Below are 26,261 nucleotides of genomic sequence, written 5' to 3'. Positions count from 1 at the left end.
GATGCACCCAAATGCTTAATTTTGGTATATGCCTAAATACATGTGAATAATATTCAGTTCAAGCTGAATTAGAAGCCAATTTGTATTTAGAGCAATACATAAAATACTTTAGGTATTACAGCTTATCATAATGAATGATGGCTACTCTTTGTGAACAGAGCTTCCCTATAGGCCCTCCCACCTCAGCCCAGTCTTGGGGCCAATCTTAGAAATGGCCCTGCTGTACATACAACAAGACATGACACCTGAGGAGGCGATACATGATGAGCATTGGGTGAGGGAGAGGCAGAAGATGGGCAGCAGCTTTGTGCTTTCAGTGAGAAGGAACAAGGAGAAAAGGGTTTGTCAGTAATTGGCACTGAGGAAGAATGGAAACTGGCAGCTTGCCATACAGCGGGTAGCTGGGAGAGAATGAATGTGCCTCTTCCTTAAAACCTGGCCCCTTATTTGAACAGCTACTCCCTGTAACATCAGAAGGTTGGCTTAATACCTGATCACAGCCTAACTATTCAAGTAAATATATCTTCATCAGATCACTGAAGTACAGCACATGGTACAGTATAGCTCTTCTGCACTGGGGGGGAAATCTCACCTGCAGTGAACTGAAAATGGTAGAATTCAACCACACCTGGAACTGAACTTCACTGATCATCATCAGTGAATGGTGATTCCCATACAAAGGCCATACAGTAATCTCCAATGTGTTGGTAGAAATACCTTTTTCTTTGTGACTGAATAAAAAAACTCGCATTTCACAAAGAATGGGATGATGAATAATGTTCATTCTTGGATTAGGAATGGGGATGGCCTTACCATTAAAAAATCTGCTAAATATCGTTGTTTGTTTCTAGTATTACTAGAAAAGAATGCCTAATCTACTCACTTCCACCAATGAAAATAGATGACAGAGGCCACCATTTTCAAATATGTATGACTAAAGTAATGCTCCGAAATAATGTCAGCCTGGTTATTAGAGGGGATGAGCCCCATCTCTCCCCTTCGGTTCATTCAATGCTCAGCACCTTTGAAAGTCAGATTGCTTTTACTTAGGCACCTAATTGAACTCACATTAGTTTAAAAATGTTAGCTTAAGAATTAGCATGTAGTGTTTATTACTATCCATTTTTAATAGTCTGATATACCATAGGTCCTTCTAGAATGGGGAAAAAAGTGGTTTAATTGTATTGTTTTTCCACATAAAGATGCACGCTAAATTGAAACATTCTTAGCCTGTAGCTGAACAGTAGCTAGTAGTCCTTCACCCATTTCTTTTAATATCACAAATCCTAAGCAGACTGTGTTGGATAAATCTGCAAGAAACAATGATTGAAGTGAAAGGAATATTAGCAGCAGGTTGGTATGTGTTCATTTTTGTTTTTTAGCTGGATACAGCTTTTTGCCTGAGCAGGCATAGTAGGCATGGAATCTCTGCCTCTTACTTCATCAAAAAGTCCCATCCTACTGTTCTTTATTGCTATATGGTAAAACTCTGACCTCATCAACCCCTGCATGCAAATAAGTGAACAATCTGGAGTAGTAAAATTTTGATGCTCTCACTGCACTGCCATTTTCTGAGCAGATTTTAAGTATACACTTGACATTGGCCATTACTGAGCCAGCAAAGATGAACAGACCAATAAATGAACATATTTTGCCTTTTGTATCTGTCCTTAGAACAAGTCCTATTTATTTATTTATTTATTTATTTATTTCCACTACCGCTATTTAAAGATGACAATATTTTAACTGATTAATTTAAAAGTCTGGAGTACCCTTAAATAGTTTGTCTCTAATTTCATTTTATAAAAAAAATTCCTTTTTTCAAGATTTTTTTTATCATCTGTTGTTTATCAGTGTCTTTTGAAGGAGGAATTGCATATCTGTTTTTATTGCATAGCAGAAACATGGATTTTTAAGAAGTGATATCAATGAACAAAGTAAACATACTGAGAAAACAGAGAAAGTATTTTTACTAACATATTTCTCGTTTAGTGATCATAGGTGTTTTCTTGTAACATCCGCAACATTTTCAGATAGAAATATACTTTTTAAATTAACTGTATCAATCTTATTATACAACAAACTTTAATATCTGCGGAATGTAATAATCCAGGAAGTATGTTAATGGTAAGAAATGTTGTTCTTGTTCAAGATCTTTAAAATATTCAGGTAATTATGATACACCTGTCAACAAATGCTTACAGTAGAAAACAGAAGAGAACTGTAAGTCAGTAGTCAGACATACTTTCTACTGTGCTAGTGCTATTCCAAGTAATACAGTATTAACTGATTGCATTCCAGACCTGCCCCCACTTATAAACAGTAACATATTAAATGTCATTACTTTTAGCCATTCCTAATTCTTTTCAATTTACTTTGTATATAAAGAGAATAGAAATAAACCTGCATGCCATTTAGCATTATGTATCATGTAGTTGTACATAAAGATGTGATATAATGATATTGATAAAGTAGAGAATTCCTTTGTGCACTGCAAAACCACTATGCTGTGTGGTTTGTTTTCAGAATTTGTGTGATTTGTTTTATTCCTTCTGTTTTGACTCATTATTATTATTATTAATTATTATTATTATTATTATTATTATATCCTGTGTTATTAAATTTCAGACTAGTGATTTATTTTACAAAGTATGAAAACGTGATTTTTCTGGGTTGGGATTTTTTTTAGCATGTCATTGAAATTGAGTGTTTCTTTCAAGTGCCTTTCAGTCTAGGAAATGTATCTCTTTCTTATGATGATAAACTGTTGCCTTTTCATAGATGAGATCTGGCCCCTGCCCTTTCCGCCAGAGAAGGTATGGTACTTATATTAACCCTCCCCCCTGTTTGACAAGACACTGTCTCTCCCCCCTTTTCTCCCCCCACACACAAAGAGGTAAAGTCTCCTGAGTCCGTTATTTCCAGGAGATGAAGCAATGATGGGGAGTGATCACAGTCAATAGCTTTGATTAACAATAAGGTAGAAAATTAGCAATGCTAGCATTCAACCACCCTGCCTACTCTTCCCCATATGCTCACCACAGGCTGTGCTGGCTGTTTCTCAGAGTGTAGACTGAGCACTTTACAAGCTGTGGAGTAAGAGCAAAAGGTGCATTAAAAGGATTAAACTAGGGGAATAAGGAAACAGAACAGAAAGCAATGTTACTGAAGCTGTTACAGTGTTTAATACAGTACAGGCTGTGGAAGGATAAAGTAGGCTGTGTGTTGTCACTGTGTGTCTTTCTGTCATATATGGATTTATTTGTATCTGGACATATTTTGATGGAAATGGCAACTACTGTTACTACTGTGACCCCATCAGCAGCTCTGGTGTTGTTTCCGACAGACTCTGATGACCTAGAGAGGGGGAACGACAGCGGGACACCACTTCCCACCTCTGAGAATGATGACAATTCGCTGGGCTACACAGGTAGAGTTTATCTTTCCAAAAATATTAATAGTTCCATATTGCTCACACTTTCCCACCTGCATCTTCCATTGCCACCTGTATGCAATTCTTTAACCATCTCTGCTACTGAGCTATCATCATCATTAATATCAGCATTAATTCATACCATACCACTCTGCAGATAATGTTTGGATACAGCAGTGCTGTTTAAATACACAACTATCTTCACTCATTTTTTCTTTCAGTAAATTCAGATTGTTTATACATTTGTAATCCTATGTATTACTGGGGAATGGAGCGGAAATCTCTTACAAATTATGTAACCTATTGCATGACAAAGAGTTCATTCCCAAATTTGCTTTGAAGACTGATGGTCTTTCTCCATGTGTCTATTTGGTATAAACAGCAACAAAATATACTTAAATTGAAAAAAACCAAACCCTGATGATTAGAGAAGTTTCTCTGATGTTTGTTTTGCCTAACTACTTAATCTTTAAAGAAATACGTCTGTCGGTCAGGTCAGGAAGGTAAAAGATAAAGTAGCACCACTGAATGCAGTGCAGCAGAAATCACTGAAGGGTCCAGTTCTGCCATCCTTATTCACACTGAATGGTGCCTTATTTTAGAGTAGTCCTGTGGAGCCAGATTTTAGATCAGCTACAGTGATGTAAAGGCAAAATTGCTCTAATTCTGACCCATTTGGATTATTCTTGGGTTACTCAGCATTAGTCAGGATGGCAGAATCTAATCCTAAATTATTATCTGAAAAATGTGAAAATCAGACGTGTTGTTTATTATTTGCATTTCTCCTGAGAGTCACTCTTGGGCTGGGGAGCAGGAAGGGAAGATGGGGAAATGAGTGAGTTACACATTTAACTGTGTTTAGGGATGGACTAATAGTGAAATGTCTTACCTTGTACACTTGGCTTGTTGTTAGGTAACTGAAAAAAAAATGACTAAAAACTTAATCTGTACAGGACACACAGAGGGCAAGGAGGGGGTAAGAAACGCTATACAACATTTACAATGATTATTGCTTGCATTACCCGTCCCTAGCAATCACTCGTGCATGGTAATATTAGGTGTAAAGCTAGCTTTGTAAAATCTATTGTGTTTCTTTCTGAAATATTTCCTTCTGAAAAACGGAAAAAGCAAAGCAATATAATTAGCCACCTATGCCCTCAAGGCACAGAAACTAAACTAAATAAAAGCATATAGAATGGCTTTAACATCCGTACAGGTTTTCTATTCTATTATACCATTATACCCTGTAGGATACTATTATTTCTCCACTCATAACTGGTGGATGTGCATATTTGAAGGCATGTTTGCACCCTGCAAATGTTCCTGAGTAGACACACCTCCATTAAATTACGTTGTGCTAATCTACTCTGAAAATTCAGAGCATAGTGACCAGCATTATAAAGTATTCCGGAATAATAAATATATCTTAAATAATATTTTATACTTATTGTAAGTGCATGTTTCTTCGGGGAAATTATTCTGTTTAATGGCTAGAGCTCAGGACTGGGAATTGCAATTCCTGGGTTCTGTTTCTGGGTGTGCCACTGCCTTTCTCTGGGTCAATGGGTTATTCACTTAGGGACAGAATTGAAAAGGTGCTTAGGTGCCTAACTCTCCTTGGTACCAATGATATGCCTATGTGTCTTTAAAAATATCGCCCTTAACCTCTCTCTTCCTCAGTTTCCCCACCTGCAAAACAGATCAAATAATTATTTTACAGAGATATTTATGCTTATGTGTAAAAGACTGAGTTTCTGTGATGAAGTGTATCAAATAGCAGTAATAATTAGCAATGTTTTGCTATTTTCTATTATATGTGACATTATATTCATCAATACCTTCAAGCCGTGGCCTGCACATCACATTAGCAGATGGAACATGTCGTTGCAAAGAATTATTATTGGGCCAATTATTTAAGTACTTCTTATACAGCACCCATTTACCCTGATATCCAAACACCTCACAAAGATTACTTGTTTTATCCTCACTACAGTCCCATGAGATAGGAAAAAAATATTTCTCCATTTCATAGATAGGAATCTCCCACTAAGAGACAATCTGGACAGATAGCAAAAAGATACCGAATGGGGGGATTTTTTGGCAGGGAGAAGGCAGGGACACAGAAAGTTCCCCTCCAAAAGCCATCACAGGAATAAAAATGTGATGGCTTTTGGAGGGGAACTTTCTGTGTCCCTCTCCCCACAGCCCTGATTCTGGAGAAGCTCACTCTCTTCACCGTGGCCCTGGGGCCAGAGGAGCAGTCAGTTTCCCCCAGAGCTGGAGGAGCTCATTCTCCCCACCATAGCCCCAAGGCCAGAGGAGGCCAATTACTGGAGGAGTGTATGCCCCTGCTTGCTCCCCCCCACCTTGAGCATGACCCTGGGAGGAGGGTAAAGATTTTCAAGTTTAAAGATGTTGTAATAACTGCTGTTTCTGTCTTATCCTATCATATACCATATTCAACACCATTGTACTGGCACACTCCTCTTTGAGGAAAAGCCCTATGAAATTTATTAGGCAAAAAAGCCACTAGATATAAAAATTTAATACTGTTCTATAGAAATTACAGTCAAAGCCTTATAATGTAATAGAAAAAGATATTCCTTCTCTAGTTTTTTTGGGCCCATCCTATAGAATTTAACAAAAAAAGTTATTTCTATTAAATTCTACAGAAGTTTTGAAAGAGTAATTTGCCATGATCTCCCTTACCTGAAAAATCTATCAACAGTACCATGTGTACTGAAATGTCCTCCATTTACCTGAAACTAAATTCATCCAAAGAAATTCCATTCCCTCTGTTGCATTTGGATAAAACAGGGTTTGCTATATTATTTATTGGCTTTTTTATTGTTTGTTCATATAGTATGTTTATGCAAACAAAACAAAAACAAAATCAATAGTCTTAAGCACATATTATTAACGGAAATTTACACGAATCCCCACTCATGGATAATTAAATTCCAGCTAATTAACTGAGCAGCAACTATCTTACACGATCAGCAAATCTCCCAGCCAGCTAAAATGTCAAGTTGACCAGATACATTTTGCAGCAGATCCTTAAGGCTGTCCCAGTCAGGCTTTGGTGGAATGACAGTAGAAATGATTCAGCCACTGACAGTGTCACAACATCTATCCCCATATGACTTCAACTCTAGGGGTAAACAGGCAAAGTATTCTTGCTGTTTGCAACTAATCAGGTGGTAGGTTGAGGGCTAGGCATTCTCCAAGATCGTCATTCTTCTTGCCCTTTGTTTCTCTTTCCATAATAAAGTATTTCAGGGTGAAGATATGCAGCTCTTACATATTGCACTTAAGGGGGTGTTTATATATATAAAATTCATTGGAGTTGTCATTAACTCCAATGGCAGCAGGATAAGTTAATTACTCTAGTGAATATCATTTCCAGAGTACTTTATTTTTTAGAAATGAAGACAGAGTAAACTCTTGTAAGGGTATCCATGAGTGTCTACTCCCAGACATATTTTTTTTAAAACATATTTTGGTGAACACTGAAGTTTAAAGTACTTCCGAAGATTTTTGTTGTCGTTGTTTTAAATGAGCAAGAGCAGGGATAGGCAACCTATGGCATGCATGCTCAAGGCGGCACACGAGCTGATTTTCAGTGGCTCTCACACTGCCCAGGTCCTGGCCACCAGTCCGGGGGGCTCTGCATTTTAATTTAATTTTAAATGAAGCTTAAACATTTTAAAAACCTTATTTACTTTACATACAACAATAGTTTAGTTATATATTATAGACTTATAGAAAGAGACCGTCTAAAAACCTTAAAATGTATTACTGGCATGCAAAACCTTCAATTAGAGTGAATAAATGAAGACTCGGCACACCACTTCTGAAAGGTTGCTGACCCCCGTGCTAGAGATTAAAGTCACATCTTTTACATGTGGTTAAGCAATATTCAGAGTGGTTGGGGGACAGACTACACTAAGACAAGAGAATTCAGTTTGCGTGTTGAAGAGAAATCAGTTAAAGAATCTTTTGCAAGGTCAACAAGTCTCCTTCAACATCAACTCTTATATGAAAAGCATCAATTAGGCCAAGCACTGTGCGATAAGAAAGACAGCAGAATCTAGTAACTAGCTCATAGGGTAAGAGTCAGAACACTAGTGTTGACTCTGCCACAGCTGTATACTTGAATAGAGCTGTGTGGATACTGATTTTTTTTCAGACCTCTGGCAATTCTGACAAGTCAAAAATAATTAATTCTTAAACCAAAGCCAATTTTTTTTCAGGATTTTCATGAATTGAAGTCTGGGAAAAATTGTTTTGGGTTGAAAAAAATTTCATTTTGATTTTAGGCATTTGTAACTATTTAAAAAAAAATTAAAGAAAAGGAAATGTAGAAACAAAGGATTAGATTCACAAAGGAACTAAAGGTATGTCTACATGGGGATGGAAGGTCCCAGAGCTCAGGCTCTAGCATGAGCCCAAATATCTACACAGGAATTTTTAGCCCTACGAGCCCAAGACACTGATTCAGGGCTTTTATCCCTATGTAGACATGCCCACAAAGTGAAAGAGGAAGACGTGATAATGTCCCCCACCCTTATAATCCATATCCCAGTGGTTAGAGCACTCACTTGCAAGATAGCAGACCCAGGTTTGAATCTCTCTCTGCTCAGGAACAAAGATTTAAACCAGGTCTTCCCACTCCTAGGTGAGTGCCTTGGCTATTCTGGTGTGGGTTTAACTCAGTCTCTCCTGTTGCAGCTGTTCTAATTTGTATAAATAATTAAATAGAGAGTGAAAGGAAGCCTGGTGGCAGGGGGAACATTCCTGCAACAAAAAATATTTATTTATACAAAGTGGAACAGTTTTAGCAAGGCAGATTGCGAGCGACCCACCCCAGAATACTTCTTAGCTCAGTGGCTAGAACACTAAACTTCAAAGTAGGAGACCTGGGTTCAGGAAGAGACTCTGCAACAGACTGATAATGAGGGCCTGGATGAATATTTTAGCTGCGTGAATATAAAAGAGGCTAGTTCTTAGAGGTGTGGTGCAGGAAACAGTAACAAGGCTTGGACACAGCCTGACTGTGTGGGTCTAGAAAGACAGTGGAATCAAAGCCGATGCTTAGTGCTTGACTGACTGGGAGGATAGAGGCATTATCCTCAGTGATCAGGAAAAGAGTCAGAGCTTAGCTTGATTATGTTGAACTGAAGGTAACCAATGAGAGACAGGATAAGGTTTTAATTTGGACAGGCAATGTCTAGAGTGGAGTGGTAAATCCCTGAGTCATCAGCGTAAAACCATGTTTCTGAATAACATCACACGGACTCAGAGGGGGTCAAAAAAGGGGACAAGGATGGAGCCCTTTGGATTTCCCACTGAAAAGCAGAGGAGATCTGAGGAAAATCCACCAAACAAGATGCTGAAGAAACATCAGGAAAATAAAAGGAAATTCACGAACCATTAGTGAGGATAAGATTTCAAGAAGAAAAGCATATGAACAGTGAATGGTGTCAAAAGCAGAAGAGATGGATGTCAACAATGACACTCGTTAGTGATTAGTAACTATTGCCTATTATTTTATTGTGGGGGGAAGGACCATACTCAAAATAGTACAAGCCTAGGTTTTTTCTCCCTCTAATAAATGGCTGTGAAGCAATTTCTAGTATTGCAGTGTAGTGTTGTTAAAGTATGCTTGTGCCTTATATACCAGGAAGTAGCATATTTCCTGTTTAATCAGCTGTGACATAAATATTGGGGATCATTTAACAGTTCACAGACTATAGCTTGTGTTAGAAGAACTGGTATGATGACTTGTTAAATTAAAACTATATGCAGTCATTCATTTTCAGATAGGTTTCACTAATCTTCATTAGAGAGATGCTTTTTTTTAAAAGAAACTTTCCAAACATGCTTATTTAGGATGAAGTTATTTAACCCTGATTTCACAGCATCCCTGAACTACAACCCAAATTCAGCCACTTGTTTTCCCTCCCTTTCGTGTTTCAAAGGATTGCTGTGTGTCCCTTCCGTTTTCTCACTTTGCCTTGTCTCCTTGCTCATGGAAGTGGATGGACTACATTCTCTCCCTTCCCCTGGCTGCCCAGCGGTCAGGAAGCCTATTCTTAATTCATTACCAACAGCTTAATATCAGAGTTAGCAAAGACAGCAGGTCTCCATTGTCACTTCTCTAGGGATGATATTTAATTAAAAAGATCTGCTCCCTTCTTAGCCATTTGTAGTTTCTAAGATACCCCCCTCCACTACCACCAGTGATTTTACTTGGGTCAGGATGAGTGCTATATTGTCCACCTGTTTTTGAAAAGGGGCATTTTTTTAAACATATTGAGTCAGTCAAGGAGATTTTGCTTGAGATATTTAATTTCCAGGTGCAGGAATCTATTGTACTTCTTGTCCTTGGAAAACAAGGAAATTCTTCATACTCTCTTTCCCCTTTTTCCTGTATTAGGTCAGTATAGGGGTAGTTAATCCACAGAGGTCCCTTGCTCCCCTCTAAAGAATGAGAAGAAAAGGTTTACATTCTGCAGCATCTCTAAGAAACTGGAAAAGAATAGATATTAAGATTAGAGATGGGGGGGGGGAAACAAGAGGGTATGTTAGACAAAGTTTGGTGCAGATTATTTCTTTCTATATTCTCTTTAAAGAAGTGAGCAAGATCCCTGGCAAAGGCCTGGTCTACACTACGCGTTTAAACCAATTTTAGCAGCGTTAAACCGATTCAACGCTGTACCCGTCCACACTACGAGGCCCTTTATATCAATATAAAGGGCTCTTTAAATCGGTTTCTGTACTCCTCCCCGACGAGAGGAGTAGCGCTAAAATCAGTGTTACCATAACGGATTAGGGTTAGTGTGGCCGTGAATCGACGGTATTGGCCTCCGGGCGGTATCTCACAGTGCACCACTGTGACCGCTCTGGACAGCAATCTCAGCTTGGATGCAGTGGCCAGGTAAACAGGAAAAGCCCCGCGAAATTTTGATTTTTATTTCCTGTTTGTCCAGCGTGGAGCTCTGATCAGCACGGGTGACAATGCAGTCCCAAATCCAAAAAGAGCTCCAGCATGGACTGTACGAGAGATACTGAATCTGATTGCTGTATGGGGAGACAAATCTGTCCTATCAAAGCTCCGTTACAGAAGACAAAATGCCAGAGCGTTTAAAAAAAAATCTACCGGCTACACAGTGCTGCGTGACGAGCGTGACGGGAAGCCAGAGACTCAAATGGACGCTCATGGAGGGAGGGAGGGGGTACTGAGGACTCCAGCTATCCCACAGTCCCAAGCAGTCTCCGAAAAGTATTTGCATTCTTGGCTGAGCTCCCAATGCCTGTAGGGTCAAACACATTGTCCGGCGTGGTTCAGGGAATACCTCATCAATTTACCCCCCCCCCGTGAAAGAAAATGGAAAGAAATCATTTCTTGACTTCTTTCAATGTCACCCTATGTCTACTGAATGCTGCTGGTAGACGCGATGCTGCAGCAGTGAAGAGAAGTATCCGCTCCTCTCCCCTCCCCGGTGGCAGACGGTGCAGTAGGACTGGTAACTGTCCTTCTTATCAAGCCGTGAGTGTTCCTGGCTGGCTTCAGGTGAGGCTGGCTGGGGGCGCCTGGGTGAAAATAGGAATGACTCCTGGTCATTCCCAGTAGACGGTACAGAACAGCTGGTAACCGTCTTCATCATAGCAACTAGGGGCTGAGCTTCAATCAGCCCCCTCCCTTTCATGTGAAAAGAAAAGATTGTGTACTGCCTGGACTATCATAGCAGTGGGATGCTGGGCTCCTTTCCCCCACACTGCTTAATGTCCTGCCTGGACTATCATAGCACGGGAGGCTGCCTCCCCCTCATTTTATGTCACTAAAAACTCAGTGTTTCTTATTCCTGCATTCTTTATTACTTCATGACACAAATGGGGGGGACACTGCTATGATAGCCCAGGAAGGTTGGGGGAGAAGGGAAGCAACGAGTGGGGTTGTTGCAGGGGCACCCCCCCGTGAATGGCATGTAGCTCATCATTTCTGTGGGATATGACACAGAGCAGCTGTGCTCTCTGGTACACTGCTTCTCTAGTACATTTGCCCCATATTCTAGGCAGGATTGACTCTATTTTTAGAAACCATGAAGGAGGGATTGACTCGGGGAGTCATTCCCAGTTTTGCTTTTGCGCCCCCGGCCGATCTCAGCCAGGGGCACCCATGATAGCAGCAGACAGCACAGAGGGACAGATAACCGTCATCTCATTGCCAAATTACACTGGCAGCAGACGATACAGAACAACTGATAACCATCTCTGCTAGCATGCAAAAGCGAATGAATGCTGCTGTGTAGCGCTGAAGTATTGCCTCTGTCCACAGCATCCAGTACACATACGGTGACTTTAAAAAAAAAAGCTGAATGGGCTCCATGGTTGCCGTGCTATAGTGTCTGCCAGGGCAATCCAGGGAAAAAGGGCGCGAAATGATTGTCTGCCGTTGCTTTCCCGGAGGAAGGAATGACTGATGACATTTACCCAGAACCACCCGCGACAATGATTTTTGCCCCATCAGCCACTGTGCTCTCAACCCAGAATTCTAGGGTGGGGGAGACTGCGGGAACTATGAGATAGCTATGGAATAGCTACCCACAGTGCAACGCTCTGGAAATCGACGCTGTGCTTAGTGTGGCCGCGTGCACTCGACTTTATACAATCTGTTTTATAAAACCGGTTTATGTAAAATCGGAATAATCCCGTAGTATAGACGTACCCACAGAAAGAGAGTGTGGAAGGAGAAGAAGCCTGGAGAAAGGCATTGGACTCAGTAAGGAAAAAGAAAAGAGTAACTGTTTTGCAAGGTAGATTGCAGAGTGGAAAAAAGAGAGGATGACTTTATTGTGTAGGAAGCTAGCATGGACCCAGAAAGCATGCAGGAACAGGGAAAATATATGTGAGGCAGTACTGGGACTTTGCGGGAGGAGTAAGGGGTAAAGAAATCAATGAATGAAGGACTGTATGGAGTTCAGATATTCAGTCCTTGATTTGGGAGGGATGGAGAGAAGGGGCTGAGAACGGGGGGAAACTGATGGAAAGAATAAGAAGGGTGAAGGCCTGGAGGGTGTGTGCACACAATCATTCTGGGGTACAAAATATATCGGAAGGACAGAAAAGATCGTACAGGGGGAGGAGTGGCACTATATGTGAAAGAAAATGTAGATTCAAATGAAGTAAAAATCTTAAGCGAATCCACATGTTCCATAGAATTGCTATGGATAGAAATTACATGCTCTAATAAAAATATAACATTAGGGATCTATTATCGACCACCTGACCAGGATAGTAATAGTGATGATGAAATGCTAAGGGAAATTAGAGAGGCTATCAAAATTAAGAACCTAATAATAGTGGGGGATTTCAATTATCCCCATATTGACTGGGAACATTTCACTTCAGGACAAAATGCAGAGATAAAATTTCTCGATACTTCAAATGACTGCTTCATGGAGCAGCTGGTACGGGAACCCACAAGAGGAGAGGCAACTCTAGATTTCATCCTGAGTGGAGCACAGGAGCTGGTCCAAGAGGTAACTATAGCAGAACCACTTGGAAATAGTGACCATAATACAATAGCATTCAACATCCCTGTGGGGAGGAAGAACACCTCAACAGCCCAACAGTGTGGCATTTAATTTCAAAAGAGAGAACTATACAAAAATGAGGGGATTAGTTAAACAAAAGTTAAAAGGTACAGTGACTAAAGTGAAATCTCTGCAAGTTGCACGGGCCCTTTTTAAAGACACCATAATAGAGGCCCAACTTCAATGTATACCCCAATTAAGAAACACAGTAAAAGGACTAAAAAAGAGCCACCGTGGCTTAACAATCATGTAAAAGAAGCAGTGAGAGATAAAAAGACTTCCTTTAAAAAGTGGAAGTCAAATCCTAGTGAGGCAAATAGAAAGGAGCATAAACACTGCCAGCTTAAGTGCAAGAGTGTAATAAGAAAAGCCAATGAGGAGTTTGAAGAACAGCTAGCCAAAAACTCCAAAGGTAATAACAAAAGCGTTTAAGTACATCAGAAGCAGGAAGCCTGCTAAACAACCAGTGAGGCCCCTTGACAATCAAAGTACAAAAGGAGCGCTAAAAGATGATAAAGTCATTGCGGAGAAACTAAATGGATTCTTTGCTTCAGTCTTCATGGCTGAGGATGTTAGGGAGATTCCCAAACCTGAGCTGGCTTTTGTAGGTGACAAATCTGGGGAACTGTCACAGACTGAAGTGTCACTAGAGGAGGTTTTGGAATTAATTGATAAACTCAACATTAACAAGACACCGGGACCAGATGGCATTCACCTAAGAGTTCTGAAAGAACTCAAATGTGAAGTTGCGGAACTATTAACTAAGGTTTGTATCCTGTCCTTTAAATCGGCTTTGGTACCCAATGACTGGAAGTTAGCTAATGTAACGCCTATATTTTAAAAGGGCTCTAGAGGTGATCCCGGCAATTACAGACCAGTAAGTCTAACGTTGGTACCGGGCAAATTAGTCGAAACAATAGTTAAGAATAAAATGGCCAGACACATAGAAAAACATAAACTGTTGATCAATAGTCAACATGGTTTCTGTAAAGGGAAATCGTGTCTTACTAATCTATTAGAGTTCTTTGAAGGGGTCAACAAACATGTGGACAAGGGGGATCCAGTGGACATAATGTACTTAGATTTCCAGAAAGCCTTTGACAAGGTCCCTCACCAAAGGCTCTTACGTAAATTAAGCTGTCATGGGATAAAGGGAAGGTCCTTTCATGGACTGAGAACTGGTTAAAAGACAGGGAACAAAGGGTAGGAATTAATGGTAAATTCTCAGAATGGAGAGGGGTAACTAGTGGTGTTCCCCAGGGGTCAGTCCTAGGACCAATCCTATTCAATTTATTCATAAATGATTTGGAGAAAGGGGTAAACAGTGAGGTGGCAAAGTTTGCAGATGATACTAAACTACTCAAGATAGTTAAGACCAAAGCAGATTGTGAAGAACTTCAAAAAGATCTCACAAAACTAAGTGATTGGGGATCAAAAGGGCAAATGAAATTTAATGTGGATATATGTAAAGTAATGCACATTGGAAAAAATAACCCCAACTATACATACAATACGATGGGGGCTAATTTAGCTACAACAAATCAGGAAAAAGATCTTGGCGTCATCGTGGATAGTTCTCTGAAGATGTCCACGCAGTGTGCAGAGACAGTCAAAAAAGCAAACAGGATGTTAGGAATCATTAAAAAGGGGATAGAGAATAAGATGGAGAATATCTTATTGCCCTTATATAAATCCATGGTACTCCCACATCTTGAATACTGTGTATAGATGTGGTCTCCTCACCTCAAAAAAGATATTCTAGCACTAGAAAAGGTTCAGAAAAGGGCAACTAAAATGATTAGGGGTTTGGAGAGGGTCCCATACGAGGAAAGATTAAAGAGGCTAGGCCTCTTCAGCTTGGAAAAGAGAAGACTAAGGGGGGATATGATAGAGATATATAAAATCATGAGTGATGTAGAGAAAGTGGATAAGGAAAAGTTATTTACTTATTCCTATAAAACAAGAACTAGGGGTCACCAAATGAAATTAATAGGTAGCAGGTTTAAAACAAATAAAAGGAAGTTCTTCACACAGCGCACAGTCAACTTGTGGAATTCCTTACCTGAGGAGGTTGTGAAGGCTGGGACTATAACAATATTTAAAAGGGAACTGGATAAATTCATGGTGGCTAAAGGGTAAAGAATGGTGTCCCTAGCCTCTGTTCATCAGAGGATGGAGATGGATGGCAGGAGAGAGATCACTTGATCATTGCCTGTTAGCTTCACTTCCTCTGGGGCACCTGGCATTAGCCACTGTCTGTAGACAGATACTGGACTAGATGGACCCTTGGTCTGACCCGGTACGGCCGTTCTTATGTTCTTATGATAGAGATCCGAGAAGAAATCAGTGAGTGAGAGAGGTCAGTGAGGAAGCAAGGCTCATTGAAGACAAGGTCCAATGAGTGACGATATTTGTGCACAAAACATGCTTCTTTTTGTTTCATGTGTTTATTCCACAACTGAAGTCACAATCTTGTGGATGTTTTTCTGATGTCACAGACTGAGAAGTTATGGCATGGAGCAAGCAGTTAAAAGATATTTTTAGCATATCAATAGTTCTAATAGTCTGTAGTCATATTTGGAATTTGTATCCTGTATGCCATATCCAACAGCATAAAGAAAAGTTAATATCTGTTACACCTGTTAACGCTGCAGAGCCAATATAGGTATGAGGAAGTGAACTGGATTTGTCCCTGACTTGGATGTCAGAATTGTTAACTAAGTTAAATTACAGAATCTCAATTAGTGGTAGTGATGAATGAGCTAGAAAGAGCCGGACCTGACTTGTAGATCTCAGGGTAAGTTTTTAGGCCTGGCAGAACATTTATTTTTTCTTTCTCTCTCTTTTTTTAAAACTTTTTAGCTGAGCAAATGTGATCAGGAGTCATTGACATAATGAACATGGCACTTTATGATACCAGTGTCTCAAAGTTACCTCTCAGAGTGCATGTTCACTTTAAATCTAGGAATGGATAGATACTATGATGCTCACCTTAAAAATATCTCCTCTGCTCTTGTCTATCAACAATGTATCTCTGTCCTCCATGTCTTGCAAAATCACCAGAAAGGTCCTTACAGTTTTGGCAATCTCTGTGCTCTTACTTGCTAGCATTCCAATCATGAATAATCATGGTATTCAATTCAATTAATATTTGACTTTCTCCCATAAGTAAAAGTGCCCCTAAGGAAGGAAACATCTATTCCTGAGAACAAGAAGTAAATGATTCATAGCATAACACCTCCCCTTTCTTTCATCTAGTTAAGGCTTTCTGTATACCCTGCAAAAAAGTATTGCCCTAAAAAAAAAAATTAAACATCTTGATCTACCCATGAAAATGCATTCAGTCATAACATATCTGTCAAGTGCTTTACAAGTGCTGGTTACACCAATGGAGAAAAATCATAAAAATAAATTTTGTTTGATGTTGGCTGAAACTAATCATTATGGTACCAATAAATATATGCATTTTTGTACCTAGAAAACAATTTTCATGTTCAGTAGCTTCAGAACACAGAGCACTACAGCATTTGTATGTGCACTCTTTAGCTCATGTAGGGCCTGAAACAAAGCCTATTGAAGTCAATGAGAGTCTTTCTGTTCACTTCACTGGGCTTTGGTGGAGGATCTCTAGTGCCACAAGTGATGCACGCTCCCTGTCTCTGAGATATCGTGCAGTGCACTTCTGCAGCTGCAAGAACGAAATATTCAGATATCTGTCATCTGTCCATTGAGGTGACCCTTTTCTGAATGCACCATGAACATCAAAAGGCACCCAAAAAAGGCTTAAAATCATTTTTTCAATAACTTGTTTATTTCCAGAAACACATTTTAGACTGACTGCTATTAAGTTGAGGGAGCAAGGTGGGTGAGGTCATATATTTTATTGGACCAACTTCTCTTGTTACCTCAACCACCTTGTCTCTCTAATATTCTGGGATCAACACAGCTACAACCACACTGCATACATATTATCAAAGTAGATGCCAAATTTTCTTTGAATGAGTACTGTAGGAACTCCTGGGAATAATGAGAATGCTGTCTACAATACCCCCCAAAAAAACCATTGTCAACACAATTCTCTGTTGGTGAGCATATGAAATCCTCCATGAGGTGACTGTACTTTTATGCAAAATTTGCCATTTGTATATGAAGTTCAGATATGCATGATAATAAAATTGGTTCTGCTATTTTAATTATTTTTCTGGCTTTAGTAAGAATTACTTTTCGATGAGATTATATCCATAACATCATCAAAAAGGGCCAGATGGTACACACAGAAGAAGCAAAACACAAATTCCCAAATAGAGAATTGCATATTTTAAAGGTGTAATTAATATCACTGCCACAAGTATCACTGCAATCATTTCTACATATTTTTTTTTGTTTATAATTAGGGGGAAAAGAAGAAATGAGCTGAAAATGAGGTGCATACAATTAATTATTTGTTCTTTACATTCACAATGCTTCACCTCAAACAGCCACCTGATGGAAATTCTTCAACCTCAAGTATGTGTCCTCAGGGTGCAAAAGCCAAAAAGAGTTCAATCAGCCCAAAGGAAAGTTTTGCCATTCTAATGGAGAGGTCTCTGTGCTCACAAGGAAGCATATGCCAAAGTACAGGTGTGCATTCTTCTTCATTAAAAGCAAGATTAACCTCCACATATTGTTAACAGCTGCATCTCCATAATGATCACTTTATTTCAGTACTTTATCTTAGTGAACTACTTTTCTAGCTTATAAAGAACAGACATTATAGGCTAAAAGGTCAGCATACCTTGAGTAATAAAGGTCTTACAAGTTGGGAAAAATTAACAGGTCATGAAAAAATAAGAGCCTGGTCATACTTAGAACAATTTTAAACCAAATCTTTTCTGGTTCAAAAATGTTCTCTCCCAGAAACACACAGGGGAGGTCCAACCAGCCCTGGCTTCTTATACTTACTGTTTTCTGCACTGTCCATGTGGGGGTTAAGAAGGAGCTCAACGATCTGCTGCTCCATTTTGCATGTCTTTGGTTCCTTCCTCCTTTCATGGCATATCTGCTCCTTTAGAGGCTTAAATGCACAAGGACAAGCAAATCGTTCTTGGTCCCATTTTTTCTGAGTGAGTCAGAGAGCAGGCCACCCCAAAGAGATGATAAATATTAAAGCAGTGTGAGGCAGAGTGAGCTGTACTGGCTTCCCTCATTCCCTGGCGTGGAATGAGGTAATCCTTTGTGCCTCTCTCTCTCAGGAACACAACCAAAGATAGAAGAGTGGCTATCAAACTAGCCCTATTGATAATCAAAGGTAATGAGCTTTTGTCCCACTTTCATGTGTGCTAGAACATACATATACACTCTTAACTGATTGTACAGGTATATATCAATAAGGTAAATTGGCTTGTTTCTGTATATACAGCTTATCCAGGGGTTGAAATACTGTTCCAAAATTAAATTGGAGAGTGACCTTGAGGCATGTGGGGATGGGTAAATGGAAAGATAAGGGATCAAAGGGAGCTCCTGTTCCCACTTCCCTGAGTCTGTTCCCTCATTCTGTCTCCTTGAGTTCTTGCCAGCAGCTACCTCCTCCTCTCTCTGCAACTCCAGTTTACTTGGGCTCCAGCAAGGAAACATTAAGAGCAGAGAAGACCATCTCCCTGCCATCAATACAGTGGTGGCTGGGAGAGATCACTGCAGGGAAATGCAGCTCAGAACCCACAGCCCAACTGAGGAGTGAGTGATCTGAAACAAGAACACAGGGAATCTGATAGAAAATCCCAGACAGACATTTCCATGGTCTTATTTTGAATATTATAAATAAAATAAGAGAAGAGTTGCAGGCCCTATAGCATGTGAACCTGAGAGAGAGAGTTGAAGAAAATGTTGTGGAGGAGAGTGGTAGCTCAATGTTGCTTTGGGACACTAGTGAGAACCGAACTGAGCTTTAACCCAAATTCTGAACTGTTGAGGTTGACACATCTATATTTACAAAGTAAGATTAAAAAACAAGGTTTTGATTAGTCTGCAGATTAATATTGACAGTATGCATGGGGGGAGAAAAAATCATGTATAAGAGTATGGAGATTTGCTAGCTAAAATGATTATCTGTGGCAAATCCTCATTTTTAATACACCATTAAAACCAATGAGTGCAGGCAAAGCTTTAAATCACTACAAATCTTATTAAAATTAGCTTCAGTATTGGTTGAGTTACAATTTTTAAATATGAATAATTAGATTTTGCTTTTTACACATTCTTCTGCCATATTGTGAGCCAGTTATCTCAGGGTAAAAAAAATCTCATGTTAAGATTATGATATTTTGAACTACAAATAATCTGCCTAACATGACTTAATTTGAGCTCTCTGGGCCTGCTCTGGCTCCCTTTGGGACTTCTGCCACTGACATCAATGGGAGAAGGATTGAGCCTTCCACCTGGTAGGGAAAAAATCATGCTACATTTATGTTGAGCAGTGTGATTAAAATTTAGGATAAGAATTTGTATCATACTGATGCTATTTGAAACGACAGTGTTAGCACATTCCTTGAACTATATGTTCAAATGCTGGTAGTCTCTACTGTGGGTCAGACGACTGTAGTGTTAGAAAGTGCTTTGTCAGTCAAGACACAGCTTGAACTGAATATAGTGAGAAGTCATGGTTTTGCCATCTATGTTAACTTCCCTTTAGCCATGACACTTCTGTTCATACAGAGACTGATCTAAAGCCCCTGAAACTCAGTTCCATTGATTTCCTTAGGAAGTTAATCCAGTCTGTAGTATTTATGGGGAAGCTTTTCAAAGCACCTAGGTGATTTAGGAGCACAAGTCCAACTGAAAGTCAGTGGAATCCAATTATATTCTTGACTCTTTGCCAAGGGGTAGTGTATTTTGGAGCCTTTCAGTTTTCCATTTGGAGCAGACACTAGTGACGATGACTCTGTTTTTTCATATTGTTATATTTATAAAATGATCTGAAGTGCTGTTTCGTGAAACATCCTATGAATAACAATAAATAGTCATTGGGCCAGGGAATGAGAATGACACCTACTCACCTTTATAAATGCCTGAAAAATCCATTTCAGGTTGAACAAAACATGGTTTTTGGGTGGGGGAGAAACAGATTTTTTTTTCTATTTACTGACATTTTTCATATTTCTTGGATTCAGCTCAACCTGAAACAATTTTTTTTTTTGGTTTGGAACTGATAGCGAACCAAAGAATCAATTATTCCCCCAGCTCTACTTTTAAGTGAGAATGAGATAGTTTGAATGTTTTGTATACTTTTCATTTAGAGAAAATGAAATCATTAAAATGTCCACTTGACTTCCCTAATTAGGATGATACAGAATAATAGGTTTTAAGAATAAATCTAGTTTCTTTCAAGAACTTTTGTGCTTAAACTCCTGTACATATTTGAGGCTAGATTGTGGCCTGTGGTCTCATGTGTGGGAATAAAGGTGTGTAATTCAGCCCCTTATTTCCCTACGTCAGATAGCTGTACAGTGAGGGAGAGCTCCCCTGTTGCTACATTGCATCTCCCCACATTCATCTGAATCAGAGTGGGTGGGAAAGAGTGAGGAATGGTCACAACCTGGGCTCCACTTCCCCTCCCCTCAAGCAGCATCTAGTACAATGACACCAGCATGCGAGGGAATATATGCTACACTGGGTGTAGGCCTGGCACAGAGTATGTCTCACATGCAGCTACCTAGATGCAGAGTCACGGCACTTTAACACTGGCTGTGTACGGGCAGGTACCGGCGGCCACTTCTTACCGGTACACTGTACCAGCCCATTTTCACCTCTGCTCATCAGATGTTTTGAAGATCCCCAAATCAAAACAGGCAGTGACAATTACTTCCTCTAATAATGTACATTGTTGTGTGAGCTGCCATGTTAACTCCCTGCTGTGTTTTCAAGCACTGAACAGACCAAGGCATATTAACAAAACCATTTATTAGACCGCCTTAACTAGAGAATGCCCCAGCCCATATTTGATAGGGTCAGCATGGAAGAAATAGGTCACTAGCCCACTGGGATTTGATCAAAAATGTGACAAACCTCAAATACATTCAGTACTAATGATGCTAATGAGACCTAATTTAAATATTACTTTAGAGAAGATTGCTTTCTTTTGGAGATAACATGATCTTTTGCTAATGCGTTCTGGGCTTTATCACATATGTATTAATGTAGGTTCTCTGCTGTTATATTTTCTTTAGACATTTTCTTCTGCTCTCTGGCAAGAAAAATAGATTAACAGATCTGTTTAAAACAGACTGCTGCTAACATAGAGTTGTTCTTTTGACCCTAGCTGTTTTTAATATATTCCATAGAGTTCAATTATATATGGACACAAATCAAAAGAAAGGTTCCTTCACCTTTCTATAAAAGGAGGTCTATTCAGATTAGCACTAATGATTGTCATCAAATAATATAGTATTCAGAGATGAATACTTGACTGACCTTGGCTTATACCTGAAGCTTACATCTAAATGAATTAAACATTCTTTGATTGTTTAATATGCACTTTGTTTTCTTTCCTAAAAGAATGAATGCTCTGAGGACATTGAAATGATAATTTAAGTAATTATTGAAATGTATAAGCTATGACTGTGAAACTACATTTAATTTTTTGTAAATTTTTATTGTAGCTAGGTTACTCTGATTTTTAAAGACAACATAATGTAGCATATTATAGTCCAGGGGTCGGCAACCTTTCAGAAGTGGTGTGCCGAGTCTTCATTTATTCACTTGGATTTAAGGTTTCATGTGCCAGTAATACATTTTAACGTTTTTAGAAGGTCTCTTTCTATAAGTCTATAATATATAACTAAACTATTGTTGTATGTAAAGTAAATAAGGTTTTTAAAATGCTTGAGAAGCTTCATTTAAAATTAAATTAAAATGCAGAGCTCCCCAGAGCGGTGGCCAGGACTCGGGCAGTGTGAGTGCCACTGAAAATCGGTTTGCGTGCTGTCTTCGGCACGCGTGCCATAGGTTGCCTACCCTTTATAATGCATATATTTCCTTGATTTTTCTTCAAAATGGCTAATTAAAATTCACAAAAAAATGCATCTCTTTTATTTAAATGAAACTCACAATTGCAAGGCAATTAAAAACAATGTTAGATATGTCACTTCAGTACATAGATGACTCTATGTATGAAAGGTCATATGGTCCATTTCAGAATTGTTTTAAATGTTCTTGTGTTTGTAGGTTTATCTTGACACTTAACCTTCCTTTTACACAACCTTATATGGCTTCAGAAAGAGAGAACATCAAACACAAGCAGAGGTGGTGGGTGGGTGGAGTGGGTCAGGGCACGGGGGCATCCATTTTTCCGGGGGCCCCAACTGGCTGGGGTCCCAGAGCACAAGCCCCATTGGTCCAGTAGCTAATTTGCCACTGACCAGTCCCTTGAGAGTGACCACTTTAGTGTGCCAGACCCCAAGAATCTACACAGTTCTTCAGAGGCAGACCCATGGCCTCCACAAGTCCGAAACTGGGCCTTTGGATGCCAGTGGCCCCAGTCTCTCTCTCGGGCTGCCTGCAGTGCATCCTTCACCTTCAGGGTGCAATGCGCTCAGTAAGGTAGCCTTACAGAAACAGCAGGCAGTCTTTTTGAAACAAGATAATTTATTAGTCCCCTGGCATACAGAATCTGAAAGACCTTAGGTCAACATAGAGAAGCAAAGGTTGATACAGAATTCAGACTAGCCAATGGCAGGGCTCTCTTGAGCCATGCTGCAATAGAAATCATCTCTTCTTCCTTCCCCTCTCTGCTCCTTTGCCTTAGGGTACATCTACTCAGGTTCGTGGGGCTCATGCTGCGAGGCTAAAAATCACCATGTGGATATTCAGGCTGGAGCCTGGTCTCTGAAACCCAGTGAAACTCCATCCTGAGCCAAAACATTTACACTGCTGTTTTTAGCCCTGCTGTGTGAGCCACACAAACTTGAGTCAATTGACGAAGGCATGGAGACTCATTGCTGTGTTGACTTTTTTGTTTGTTTGTTTTGCTGTGTAGAAATAGCCTTAGTCTCAGATGAGAGCCCCTGTTTCTACAGATATGTCTATACTGCAAAGAAAAACTTGCCAGCTCACCCATGCCAGATGCCTCTGGCTTGCAGGGCTGGGGAGGGGGCTGTGGGACTGTTTCATTGCAGTGTAGACTTCTGGGCTCGGGCTGCAAGTTTTGGGACCCACCCATTGCATGGGGTCCTAGAGCCTGGAAGTCTACATTGCAATTAAACAGCCCCTCAGCCCCAGCCCCACAAGCCCGAGTTAGCTGCCACCAGCCAGCTGCATGACTCTAATTGCAGTGTAGACATACCTTGAGAGCTTAACTCTTAACACAGCCACTGGACACCTTTCTCGATTGTTCTCCAGTTCAGGGCCTTTGCTCTGTGTCCCTGCAGAGGTGGGGAAAATCTCCTTCCTCTTGCCTGTTGGTCTCTAGGTGTGAACGTCTAGGCCAGTGAGGTTTTCATTGTCTTTTCTGGATCCTCCAGTCACATGTATAGACTTCATTCAGTTTGTTAATGACTCTGGTCTCCACCAAAGCGGCAATGTGCAGCCAGCACCTCAACCCTTGTTTTTACTTTCTGTGTATAGCAGTACAAATCACAGAGGGAAGCTGAGGCATGCACAGGGATCATACAAATATTACCAAAATTATCACGTTCTTCACAGATATATTCCAGGATAAGTATAAAATCAATTAATTAATTATTTCTTCAATGGGTTAATAGAGACTGTGGAATAACAGAGCATCTGCAATTAATGAAAGGACTGAATCTGAAATAGAGCCTGAATAAACAAACTTCCACTGCATCTGTAACTGTTGTAACATACAGGCATGATGACTTTCCAGCTCCAGTGTCTCACATAAGAAAAGACATTCTCTTGTTCAGAAATTTTCCTAGCCATGTTCTGCTCTTTTATTGCTGTCTTTGCATCTCATAATGCGGGAATGCTCCTCAAGCAGTTTTCTCACCACTAGGACTCATTGGCTACTCTGATGGACATTCTGCTCAACATTGACCATGTGGTAGAAGCGGAGGAAAAAAAGCATCAGTCGGGGAGTGAGAAGGTTTGGAGGGGTGAAGGAACCAGATATGATTAAGGAGTGAATGGTCTAGAGGATTAGGAGGGTAATGGACAGAGAGATGGGACTGAGAACAATGAATTAATAACATAAAAGGGACAAAATAAAAGGTACCGTGTATGAGATAGTGCTAGGATTCTATCCCCACCCAACCGCATCCACCCCATGGCATCTGCCCATCTGGGCGCTGTGGGGCATCCCATCCCACCTGACTATGTCTGGTGCTTCTGGGGTCAGGTCGGCTCTGCCACTGGGGTTTCCCGTGGGCCCAGTGGATAATCCGCTCTGACAATGAGCAGCTAACTAAACCGTATTCATAAGAAGACCATAAAAGTGCTGATGAAGATCCTGGTTCTGATATTGTATGAGACACAGTAGCTTACTAGACACTCCTTGTATCAATCTGCAGAGTAATTGTATTTTCAATGAGGCCTTTCTCTAGATGGATAGAAGTGGAAAGGGATTTGAAATAATTAGCTTTCCTTAATCTAATGAAACCCTGGGAATATAACATTAAAATAGTAAAAATGAACTGTACCAATGGACTTTAATAGCGTTTCACAGCTTTATATTTTCCAGAGGGATCTGATACATCTTGTATGCAATCTGCATCTGATTTACAGATATAAGTGCCTCTTAACTAATAAATTAAGCAAATATCTTTTTTGTTCCGTACCGTACCGTATGCTTCTTAGTGTAATATGATGGAAATTTCTAATTCACAGAAGAGATTTTACTAAATCTCCTGATATATGTATCCAAAAGCTCTTTAAAAAAAATCATTCAAGGTAATCTAAAATGTATGTGGTAGCTCTTTATCATTTTCTGAAATGATCCCTGTACATGTTTTCTTTGGATTTTAATGAGCACAGTTAAAAGGCATTTTATTGATAGTAACCACTTAGTGTTACTGTTAAACATACGGACACAACAATTCCTCTTTAATAAGAAAGCAGTTAAAGTGTTTCCATTCCTTTTCAAATGCATTAACATAGAGCACAACCAATAAATAAAAGAAAAAATAATCCACTGGTTTGACTAAAAGTTAATCAGGCATGATGTAATGCCCGCTAAAGTCAATAGAAAGATCCTCATTGGCATCATGTGGGCTTTGGCCCAGACCCATTGGCAAAATTGTTGCCAAATCCTGCCCTAATATATTCCATAATAAAATGTTGAGGCCCAGATCCATAAAGGTAGTTAAGGACCTAAATCTAGGGTTTAGGTACCTAAATCCCAGTTTTAAGCTCCACTGTGATTTTCTACGTGCCTACAAATTGGGCATTGCAATGCTCAGCATTGCAGCAGCTAAATTCATTGTGAATGCCTTATTATTGTTGTTAAAAGTCTATTGATGCTTTTAACTTGGAATTTAAAATATCAGTTTGATGACCCGGCAGCCTAAGAAAATATGGTTCTTCAATCCACAAAGGTGAACAAATCAGAGAGGTGGTGCCCCAGATTGCAAATCATTAACTAGGTCCTTCTCCAGTTATGACAGTGCCATCTGCCTAGCTCTTTCATTTCTATTCTGAGTTTGCATATAAAAAAATTGGCACTAGGCTCATTTATATTGATACCACCCTGATACGCTGCCAAAATAGTTATGTTAAAATTAGACTAATCAGCTTGCCAGCTCACTAAGTGAACATCTCATTAACTCTATAGCTACGGGGGATTCTGATGTCCTTGTCTCCAGCATGTCAAACCTGTAAAGTGCAGATGGGACGGCAAAAGTCCGAGACTCTCAAAAAATGTCTTGTGGTGTGAGTCTTGCTAGCAATGTGCTTATCTTCCAGATAGTAAGGAAATTTTTGTAAGTTTTGCCATCTTAAAATGTGCTTTTAAAAAAAACAAATACAAAAGGAAAATCATATGCCTATAGTAATAATGCTCCCTGAGAGACAACATCTTTAGCTCATTTTGAACCAACTAATATTCTTACCTGCTCTTTATTATGACATTGGGTACTGACATTATTGGTTCACCTCACTAAGTAAATGGAAGAGTGAACTGAAACATGGAAAATTTTCCAAATGACTGAGTTGCGGAAATAACTTTCTATTGATCAGCTGTAAACATAAATAAACAAAAATCGATGTTGAAACAAACACAGAGTTTCTTTCATATATGGGTCTGA

General features: G+C 39.7%; 1 protein-coding gene across 3 annotated transcripts in view; it reads left to right on the top strand.

Moving 5' to 3' along the window:
- Window positions 1-26,261, top strand: part of ROBO1 (roundabout guidance receptor 1) — a 1,055,533-nt gene that overhangs the window by 533,581 nt on the left and 495,691 nt on the right. For all 3 annotated transcript variants that reach the window (XM_030580281.1, XM_030580292.1, XM_030580273.1), the window contains exon 3: window positions 3,347-3,430. In XM_030580281.1, coding sequence (XP_030436141.1) covers window positions 3,347-3,430 — 84 coding nt within the window. The remainder of the gene's footprint in view (window positions 1-3,346; window positions 3,431-26,261) is intronic.

Source organism: Gopherus evgoodei, chromosome 1 (assembly GCF_007399415.2).
Source record: "Gopherus evgoodei ecotype Sinaloan lineage chromosome 1, rGopEvg1_v1.p, whole genome shotgun sequence".
NCBI classification, from domain to species: domain Eukaryota; kingdom Metazoa; phylum Chordata; order Testudines; family Testudinidae; genus Gopherus; species Gopherus evgoodei.
The sequence above is the reverse complement of the archived record's forward strand: the minus strand, read 5'-3'. Positions and strand labels throughout refer to the sequence as shown.